Below are 11,348 nucleotides of genomic sequence, written 5' to 3'. Positions count from 1 at the left end.
TGGAAATATCATATGTACTTCGGTACATTAAAATAATATACGTACATTTTTGTTTTAATGTACAAATCGAATCATTATTTTGCTCGTTTCATTTCCCTTTATCTTTTATGTTTGTTAATTCCGGATCCCAGTGGTCAACCTCACTTGAGGACGGATGATTTGAAATAAATCTTAGTAGTACCTAACCCCTTAAGGAAAACCCTATTACAAGCCATAATTTCAGTAGTGACGCAAAATAAACACAAATATTTATTTCCGGTGATGCTGAAACAGAATACTTAGCAAAGATGTCAACACAGGTTTTAATAATTAACAAGAACTTTGACGTAAGAGGCCGTAAGAATTGTTCTCAGAAAACATCTCATTGTCAGAAACAAGTTAGACACATTTGGGTACCGTCAATTACGATAAATTGTAGGTATGAAGAAAATTCCATTTACCTGCAATCACATTATTTTATCCGTGTTCAGCCGACGTTTAGCAACAAGATGGAGAAGAAATTATAAATTGCTTACTAGAAACCCTAATTTCAAGAGGATTGTCACGTGCAAGGATTCATTGCCGAAGAAGACGCGAACATGTTCAAACCTCAAACACTGAGGATGCTACTCCTGCTAACAGGGCTGTCTATAGCGACACACACTACTGAAAACCAACAGGAGAAAAGTAAGTGAAACTATTTTCCTTAATTACATATATTATTAAATTTATTTACATTACCCATTTATTTTTTTAATATTGAATAAGCAGTCGCGGACAGCCGATAAGGGTGAACCACCAGTATGGTGGTTAGGCGATGGGCTAATAACCCATCACCATAAAAAACAGTTTCTTACGAAATGACACTCGAAAGGAAATTAAACTCAGAATAAATATGGGAAATGCCTATTATTATTTTGTTGAGAAGTTTTCGTCATACAGTCTGCTATCAAAAAAGCTGAAAGTTAGAATTTATAAAACAGTTATATTACCGGTTGTTCTGTATGGTTGTGAAATTTTGACTCTCACTTCGAGAAAGGAACAGAGGTTAAGGGTGTTTGAGAATAAGGTGCTTAGGAAAATATTTGGGGCTAAGAGGGATGAAGTTACAGGAGAATGGAGAAAGTTACACAACGCAGAACTGCACGCATTGTTGTTGTTGTTGTTTTCTAATGCCAGGCGTTTGACAATAAAGTCATTTGACCTCTTGCACTCCAATATTTTTCAAAGATATTATCATGACCAGCCACTGAAGCACAGATTTTGAGGTGTTCCGAATCCATTTCTTGGTTTGAGTTGCACAATGGGCAATTAGGAGACTGATATATTCCAATTCTATGCAGATGTTTGGCCAAACAATCATGGCCTGTTGCCAATCTAAATGCAGCTACAGACGATTTTCGTGGTAAATCGGGAATTAACTGTGGATTTTGATGCAGAGAGTTCCATTTTTTCCCATGGGATTGTGTTATCAAATTTTGTTTGTTGAAGTCTAAGTATGTAGATTTAATAAATCTTTTACATAGATTTAGTAACAGGTCTGTAAGTAGCAGTGCTGCCCTTCTTTGCTAAAGCATCCGCATTCTCGTTTCCCAGGATTCCACAATGGGATGGTATACATTGGAATACAATTCTTTTATTGAGTGATATTAATTGAGAGAGCATTTTAGTTATTTCTGCTGTTTGAGATGAAGGCGTGTGTTTAGAGATGATTGATAGAATAGCTCCTTTGGAGTCTGACAATATAACTGCATTTTTAAATTTATTGATGTGGCATAGAAGATTCCTGAGACTTTCACTTATTGCAGTGATTTCTCCATCAAAACTTGTTCCATATCCAAGAGATCTATAAAGTGAGAAGAGACAGCACGCAACACCTGCACCGGCACCTTGTTCTCTGGAGATCAAGGATCCGTCAGTGTATAAATGAAGCCAGTTTTGTGGAGGGTATCTAATATTAATTGTCTCTAAAGACAATTGTTTTAGTATTTCAGTGTTTACTTCTGATTTCAGTATTTCTTCTGTTAAATTTAGATTACCTATATTCCATATTTAATAGAGTTAAAGTGTTTGGTTTAATTTGTAGGTTTTCTTTTAAATTCGGGATATTGATTTTCTGTTTTAATTCTTGAACAATGGATATGAAAGTTTTTTGAGTTTTCAATCTACAGAGAGGACTGTATGAATGCCAATTGTTTCCTGGTAATCTAATAAGTTTTTCATATTGAATCAGTGCTTTTTCTTCTATTGTCATTTTGATGCTGTTAATATTAGTGAGGAATCTCATAGAATCTATTGGCATTGTTTTGATTCCACCAGTAATGAGTCTGAGAGCTTGGTTTTGAACATATTCTATGTCGTTTATGAAAGGTGAAGTAATTAAAATTTCTCCGCAGTATGTCAGCACTGGCTGTATAAACATTTTGTATGTAGTGTTCAAAGTATTCCTAGAGCATCCCCATTTCTTTCCTGCTAGTCTTTTCAGAAGGGAGAATCTTTTACGAGCTTTTTCAGAAATGTATTTCAAATGGTTGCTCCATATTAACTTACTATCGAAAATAACTCCAAGATATTTGGATTCATAAGTCCTAGGAAGGTGTTGGCCATTGTATTGGATATTGAATTCTCTTTCTTTTTTACCAAGTGAAAATATTTGTATTCTTCACCTAGCATAAGGAAAATTATTTTTCTCCGTTCCACTCATCCTTCATCACATGATGAAGCAGAATTTATGCACGGAAATATCATACGTACTTCGGTACATCGTAATAATATATGATATGCGAAAAATAATCACTTAGTGATTTAAGACGGCGCTTATTCCGTCGGATCCCGGCCACTTAGTCACTCATAACGAGTGCACCTCTTCACATGTGTGGACATTGTGCCACTGTCATACATCTGTGACGCAGTGCATGAGGGTAGGCCGCTAGAAGGAATCCAAGAGGTGGAACTTAAACTGAGAGGATTCGATTCGACATCGGGGTGGGAATCCGGTATGGCTTAGAAAATAGAGAGTCAGCACGTAGAGCTGAAAATCCGGGTTCAAATCCCGGTGCTGGAGAGAATTTTTCTCTGTTCCACTCATCCTTCATCATTAATTTATTTTGTTTTACAGGAGCGCACTTGGGATTGATAGACTTGATAACTACAATCCAGGAAGAGCGAAACAATGATTCGACGGCAGACAACGCTTTCCAGCTGGTAGATGAAATGACTTCGAGGAAAATCAGTAACAGTCCTTTAACAGAAGTGCTCGGACCACCTATAAGCAACCAGCACAGTGGAAGTAAAGGTATTACAATAATTATTATTATGCTTACAGGAGTCTGTGATTATAATTGGTCATGTCTGCGGTAATTTTGTTTGCATTCTGTAGAAAACATAGTTTTGAGTTCGAATCCTATTTACACTAGCGGATTATGCAGCAAATGCTGCAAACTAAGTTCATTAGACTTTCAAATAAACATTTTTCAGATTTATTTTCAATGAATACCAGACATTCTGAAAGTTATTTGCTTCCATAATATTGAAAGATACTCTCTCTCTCGAGCCAATACTGAAGAGAACCACGCATATAAATACCTACACCACACCGCCATTAAATATATGAAAAAGACCCAACCCCACTTGATTAATAGCTATAAAAATATTTGATTTTAAATAATATTATTATCTTACGTAAGTTTTATAGCTTTCAGTAACATATACTATATAGCCGCCACTCAGTAAAATATAGAAATCAAAATCTAATTTAAGTTATTCTCTACATCTACTCATATAACCTCAAAACATTTCACTCTCAAATCATAAATATAGCATTAATATTTAATGTGTATAATTAATGAAAAATAGTCACATCATGGCATTAACTACAATAATATTTCATTTCTAATAGTAATAATGTCATCAAAGCACATCAAGTTTTGTAGTTTTTAATATCCAATACACAGCTGTACTCAGAAAATTACACACCACAGAATCGAACCTGTAAATTATTTTTAGTAAGTTTAGTTTTTAATAACCAATTTAATTTGAGCACTAAATATGTCAGCATTCTTGCAGATCATGGCCTTCGTGTAATATTGTTTACAGTAGTGTGTGTTTTGTTTTATTCTGTAATGCAATTAGCTAGTTCTCAAAACTGACGACAGATGGATTTTGGAAAATAGGAAAATTATGTTGAAAAATTGACATTTCACTGAAAACTACTATTTTTCTGAAAAACCATTATCCTAAATATGTAGGTTTTACTAAGAACCATCATACATACAGCACAGTTGAACAAAGATACGTTGTGTACTCCATACCACGGAGAGTAGCCTAAAATTATTCTACGGCCGAAAATATAGGTATTCAACATAAGTATCGTAGCAGTAGTAGTAAAGTCCTTTCACTCCTCCGGGAAGCATAGGGCCCTTGTGAAAACACGCCATCTTACTCTATTTTTAGCCATAGCTTTGACTTCATTCCAACACCATCCAAGTTGTTCTGCTTCTCTTCTAACGGTGTTACCACAGTCTACTATATACAGTCGCGAAGCTCAATATGTAGTAAAAATGCAAACATGGGTAGTTGCCCACCACTAGGATCGCTACTATCGCCTCATCATTGCAGATCTCTCTCCTAGCAGACGACAAAATATGTTACACTTTCGTTGTCGTGTTCTTTTGGAAAAATTAACACCTTCCTTCCATTATTGAAATATTAAATGCATAAAGTTAATTTGTTATTTTAATGAAGTATATTAAATTCCACCAAAAATTCGAAGATACCTGCAAGAAATAGGTTAATATTATTTTTGTTTCTGCAAAACGAACTGAAATTTACTATAATCGCTTCACTCATTCAAGATTATAGCGATAATTAATTATGAAACCAATAAATATTAATTTTCATTTCCCTTTACAACAATAATAATGGAAATATGAATTAATTGAGTAACTTACGTGTACCGGTACTTGTAGTGTAGGCTTACGTAGTTAACAAAGTGGGATGAGGTTAAGCAATAATAATCACACCAGAATTGGAAATAAAAACGTGATCAATAAATTTTATTGTAACAGACTTTTTCTACGTCTCTAGTAAAGTAACCAATAAAAATAACAACAAAATTAACAGCTATAATTAAAAACATATCCTTTGAAAAAAAAAAGTAGGCCTAAGCAATAATAATCCCACCAGAATTGAAAATAAAACGTGATCAATAAATTTCATTAAAACAAACTTAATTTTTCTACGTCTCTAGTAAAATATTATTATTCCAATTATTGTATTTTAGCCATTAACATTTTCATTATAACGAATAACGAACATTTCACAAGCATCAATGTGAAATACGCAACGAGCTAGCACTCGATGGAAATACGACACAGTCCAAAGTCGACCGTGGACAGTCTATTGTTTCTAGTTGCTAACCGCTTGGAGCGCTTTATCACGAGATTTGCAAAAAATCACCTCAAGCTTCGCGACTGTATATAGTAGACTGTGGTGTTACTCCAGCCGACTCTAGGCCTACCAACTTTCCTGTTTGCCCCATGTGGATTCCATTCAAAAGCTGTCCTAGCGATATTACCCTCTTTTCCCCGCAACACATGCCCAATCCATCTTCACTTCCTATACTTGATCTCTTTCTATATTTCTTGCTGATCAGTAATTTTAAGGAGATTTTTATTTGAGATGGTCTTAGGCCACCATATTCCCATTATGAGCCTCAGATATCTATCCATGAATACTTGTAACTTCATTTTAATTGTATTATGTTTCTTTCCAAGTTTCACATCCATATAGCAGAATATATTTTACATTCGTATTAAAAATCCTTATTTTGATTGTTGAAGAGATTTGTTTGCATTTCTAGAAATTTGCTAGTTGTGAGAAGGCAGCTTTTGCTTTCTTAATTCTTGCATTTACATCTTCATCTGAGCCTCCTTGTTTAAAAATTATACAGGGACACCATTTTATTTTTACTTCAATTTTTATTGCACCTGAGTGTTTCAATGTACTTCACTCCCATCCCTTCTATTAGTAAACTTCCAACCGTTCTCCACACAGAACCAAGGCCGCGTATGCAGTACTGAGTTAGTGAGTATAGTACGTTCCAGAAATATGTTCGCGTTTTCCAGTGACGAAAGAGCTTTCAATATTGAATCATATTTTCGCACAGGTACTGTCGTCCGCTTGCCTACGTCGCATCCCGGTTTCCCCCACCTGCTTCTGTTCGTCCCTCTGTAAAGTCTAGTAGCTAGGCTGTCTTATCTCTTTTCTGAAAACATTAATTTCTGTTAGGAATTGGACGTCTACGTAATATTATACAACTGTTAAAAATAACTTAAATAAAAGGGCCTCGTTAAGTAATTAACTGTCACGTAATGTCCTCCCTTTCTACGACCCTGCGACATAACCACTTGGAAGGACAGTAGATAGCATGTCTGAGTAATTTTATCTTTTCGGATTGGGCAGAAGTGAAGATTGAATTTACAGTACGTAAGGTACTCTTTTATAGAGTAGGTACAGAATTATTTCAACATGAGTTACTAGTACGAAGGACGAAACTGGTAATTGGAATTAGGTACAGTAGACCTATTCTATAGTGCGATAATATGCACATTAGAACTGAAGCCTGTATCGAAATGAACGGCCACCGTTTTAAAAAATGTGTTTAAATATCCATATTATGATTATTTTTCAATTGAACTTCATTCTCTATATTGTATGCTAATGTGCTGTAACAGTACAATATACACTGCACAATTAATAAGTCCAATGGATAGCTCAATTCGTGAGTAAAAACACTCATTGTTAATACAGTACTGTATTTTGATTAAACAAAAACCTAATGAAAATTATCAAACTCAGAATCGCGATATTTCCTAGTTTACATAAATGGATGAACTACTTTTCTTCCCTCCTATGCCTAGTAAAGTGTTTTGTATTTTACGCCAGTATCATCGAACTCCAGTCTTGGAAGGGGGAGCAAGCGGTGTTTCCGGTTCTAGACCTTTAATCCAAAGATATAGACAGGTTAATATTAAAAATGTTAGTAAAAATAAAATGATGTCCCTATACTTCCTAAGCAAAGTATCATAGCAAGTGCTCGTAATTTACCTTTACCTTAATCTTAAGCTATACTGAGAAATGTCTTCCATAATGCATTTTGTATTTTTTGCAAGCTGTGCATGTACATTTTTGTTCCTACGCATTATATGGTTTCACAGCAGTTGTTGACGCATATTTCGCATTTATTATCTGTCGGCATTTTTAACATGTATGTTGGAATGGCTTTGTTTTTATGCCAAAAGATAATCCTGTAGTTTCAAAACAAATATCATTTTCTGACTGGTCCACACCTGTGGAGTAACGGTTAGCGCGTCTGGCTGCGAAACCATGTGGCCCGGGTTCGAATCCCGGTCGGGGCAAGTTACCTGGTTTCAGGTTTTTTCCAGGATTTTCCCTCAACCCAATACGAGCAAATGTTGGGTAACTTTCGGTGCTGGACCCCGGACTCATTTCACTGGGATTATCACCTTCATTTCATTCAGACGCTAAATAACCTAGATGTTGATACAGCGTCGTAAAATAACCCACTAAAAAAATTCTGACAGTACCATTCAATTTGAAAAGTTTTTTTTTCTTTTAATTACAGGTTATGACGGAGTTCTATTCAACAATGATGGGGAAAATGCGACATCTATCGGCCATCGTCGAATTAAGAGACAACCAAAAAAACTGAAAGGTGTGGTACAAAGTGTGCTTGGTAAACTGATAGGTGGAGGAGGTGGAGGTGGAGGAGGGGGTGGTTCTGGAGGAGGAGGCGGTTGTGGAGGAGGCGGCTGTGGAGGAGGTGGTTACAGAGGAGGTAGCTACGGGGGAGGAGGTTGCACAACTTGTTATACACCTCAGCCAACGTATTATGTTGTACAGCAACGGCCTATGGTATACAGACCAGCTTCGCAGCCCTACTGCGATCCCTGTAATAGACCTGCACCAGCACCAGCACCACCACCACCACCACCACCGCCGCCACCACCACAACAATCATACTGCGACCCCTGCCACAGACCGGCACCACCACCACCACCCAGACCTGTCTGCAATACCTGCGGTGGCGGTAGAGGCGGCGGGGCTTACAGCTATTCAACGAGCACCAGCTACAGCTACAAGTAAGTACCGGTTCAAATATAGTCTAGCCTAGACCAGCGGTGGCGAAAATGCTATCGTGCGCCGAGTCACTGTGTAACCTGCAACGTGCATAGCACCTATGGAGGGAGGCGGACACCCGAAGGAGAAGTTAAGCAACTGTCTGACTTATTAACGGATTTTCATTTTCCTTACGTCAAGCACTTAAATATAATTTTATACAGTACAAGGCTACAAACTAATGTTTAGTACGTGTAACGAAGAAAGAAATGAACAATAAAACATAGGACACATTATCACAACCTAAAATGAATTGTCTTCAGAATGTCTCTGCGACAGAGTTTCAAAATCAGGAATTATGTCACTTACTGCCAGTCGTAGTTGATCACGAAGGTATTTGTCAGTGTTGATCTAAATTTGGTTTATACTATTTTCATTGTTGAAAATAATTTTTCACAAATGTAAGTTGTAGCGAACATGGCTTCAAAAGAGCAAGCGAAAGAACGAATTTTCAAATATTTATTTTTTGGCAAAGATTTGTAAAGTTCAACATTTGTTAAGTTTTTACATCTAGCTTTCATTTAACATCACACTGTAAATCTGTGACTTTAAATTGAAGATCTAACCGCATTATTCGTACATCTGCTGAAAAAAGATCAACGTACAGAGGTGATGATGATTATGGTGATGATGATGATCATAATAATAATAATAATAATAATAATAATAATAATAATAATAATACTCAACCTTTTAATGTTTCATGAGCCACATGTAGTATAATGCCGTTTTATGTTATACAACAGTTTTCCTCGTAATACTTGTGAACAAATCATACATTTAATATTCTCACCATATTGGCAGCAAAAAAATGAGTCCTCCCATCCCACTTGAAACTTTCGTTTTTGTAGAGGTATATGGTTTCAAGAGAGACATTGCGACGATACGCCACTCGCAGATCAGAGACAAATACAAATGGAACCGAGTTTGACTCCAGTGAGGGAGAGGGTGGGGGTTGTGGGAGGTAGGAAACGCATAGGTATCATTGCGAGCCACAATGTGCTCGTGAGTCACATTTTCGCCACGGCTGCTTTAAGAGATCGCGGCCAGGTAAATTCTTTTTCTATAATACAATGGCCCGGTCCCAACAAATTCACTCATAAATACCTTTCTAATTACGATACTCGGGTTTTGAAACAAGCATTTACACACTGCAATACCAACTTGCGAAGAGATGGTAATCACTACGACTATTCAGTATCTAGAACTGCATACAGACTGCATTAATCTTCAATATAAATGAAAAAAAATTGTTTATACTTCCTATAAAATTAATATTTGAGGAGAAAAATTCGCTCCGGCGCCGGGGATCGAACCCGGGTCCTTGGTTCTACGTACCAAGCACTCTGACCACTGAGCTACGCCGAATTCAATCCACCGCACCGGACCGAAACTCCTCCTTCAATGTTAACCTTTGTGGCCTGATTCCAAGTTAGGCTTATATGTTGACGTATATGTCCAGTGTCAACTGCCATTATACTAGGAGCGCACTCAGTTGAATGACTTGTTTGGCCAGGATTCCGCAGTTAAGTGCACAGTAATCTGTACAGACATATGCTCTGCAGCTATGAGAATATTATAGATTTATTAATTTCTCCGCAAATATTAATTGTCAATATTACAGAGATTATTCTGTAGATTTATGTAATAACAAGCCATAATATGTAATGTGGGGTAAATATGTAAAAATATGTAGTATCAAATTTTAATATATTAATGGTAATTACAAGATTTGCAAAGATTTGTTATTTATATAAGGTTAGGTTGAAAGGAATATAATATGCAATTAGCCTACATAGAAATCCGGTCCCTATTAATGAAGGTGCAAATGATAATTATGTTTCTGTTGACAGTGGGAAAAAGAAATAATGAAGAATCAACAATGGATGAAGAATATCAACATCTCTTTCGTGGAAACATTTCCAACTACAAATACGTTACCTCCCCCAAGTTGTCTATCCGTGATCGATTCAAGAAGGAAACAACGAAAGTTATGTGATGGAGAAGAATAGAACCTGTAAAATAACTTCAATGTGTATCTATTTATGAACATAGCCATACTTTCCTAATGGTTCCTCAACTTGCAATGTTACTCTTATTTTTATGTGACTAATAATCTGCATAGTGATTATCAGAACTCCTAAACTCTTGATTAAGACCATGAATGGTAAAATAAAATTACGTCAGTAAACCTAAGAAGCATCTTCGAACTTTTGTGTGTGTATTCTAACCTAACTTAAGCAACTTGGAGAAAATTCGTCTGTTCTATACACTAATGTAAAAATAATTGCATACTAGATCAGGGATTTGTAACGAATTGCAAAATAACAATGTTACAAATAAATTTACTACAGTACATTTATTTAACATTATAATGACGCATTCAAAAAACGGAAAAACTTCCCAATCTCATACTTACTTATTTACCTGTGGTTTTTAAGGAACCAGGAGGTTCATTGCCGCCCTCACATAAGCCCGCCATCAGTCCCTGTCCTGAGCAAAATTAATCCAGTCTCCCGAAAGTCTTTTTCCCTCCAGCCTCCCAACTAACACTCTATATGCATTTCTGGATTCGCCCATACGTGCCACATGCCCTGCCCATCTCAAACAACTGGATTTAATGTTCCTAATTCTTATGTCAGGTAAAGAATACAATACGTGCAGTTCTGCGTTATGTAACTTTCTCCATTCTCCTGTAATTTCATCCCTCTTAGTCCCAAATACTTTCAGTGTCGCCAACATAGTAATAATACTACACACCTAATCAAACCTAAGCTAACCTCTCTCATAATACTACTCACCTAACCAAACCTAACCTAACCTGTCACACAATACACACCTAATTTAACCTAACTTGTCACATAATACTACACACCTGTAGTAACATTACTCTCATTTAGTATAATTTCGTTTGCATGTATTGTCGACCCTGCTTCTCGTGTCAGTAGTCATTTAGTGGAAGTGGATCGTAATTCGAGAAAGGAAATATGGCGAATTTCATAACAATGACATTTAATTCGCCCAGTGTATGTTTTATGATATATTAAATGTGTTAATGTAGTAATAATTCTATATACATATAGTACAATAAGAATTTAAATGTGTTGTGGTTGTGATAAAAGTATTGAAAATTGCTTTATAGCGCCACATTGGCAGTGATAAAGGTAATT

General features: G+C 36.2%; 1 protein-coding gene across 1 annotated transcript; it reads left to right on the top strand.

Annotated features, from left to right (window-relative positions):
* Positions 1-578: 578 nt before the first annotated feature.
* On the top strand, positions 579-8,145 carry LOC138700457 (insulin receptor substrate 4-like). The gene is made up of 3 exons (XM_069827069.1): positions 579-666; positions 3,098-3,274; positions 7,625-8,145. The coding sequence occupies exons 1-3, from the start codon at positions 579-581 to the stop codon at positions 8,143-8,145; spliced, it is 786 nt and encodes a 261-aa protein (XP_069683170.1).
* Positions 8,146-11,348: the final 3,203 nt, after the last annotated feature.

Source organism: Periplaneta americana, chromosome 5, assembly GCF_040183065.1.
Source record: "Periplaneta americana isolate PAMFEO1 chromosome 5, P.americana_PAMFEO1_priV1, whole genome shotgun sequence".
NCBI classification, from domain to species: Eukaryota; Metazoa; Arthropoda; class Insecta; order Blattodea; family Blattidae; genus Periplaneta; species Periplaneta americana.
The sequence above is the reverse complement of the archived record's forward strand: the minus strand, read 5'-3'. Positions and strand labels throughout refer to the sequence as shown.

Bases quoted from the DNA above. Each gene is read 5' to 3' on its own strand.
- LOC138700457 (XM_069827069.1), top strand. From the start codon at position 579: ATGTTCAAACCTCAAACACTGAGGATGCTACTCCTGCTAACAGGGCTG. The intron at 667-3,097 runs GTAAGTGAAACT...TTTGTTTTACAG, and splicing joins TGAAAACCAACAGGAGAAAA to GAGCGCACTTGGGATTGATA. The intron at 3,275-7,624 runs GTATTACAATAA...TTTTAATTACAG, and splicing joins CCAGCACAGTGGAAGTAAAG to GTTATGACGGAGTTCTATTC.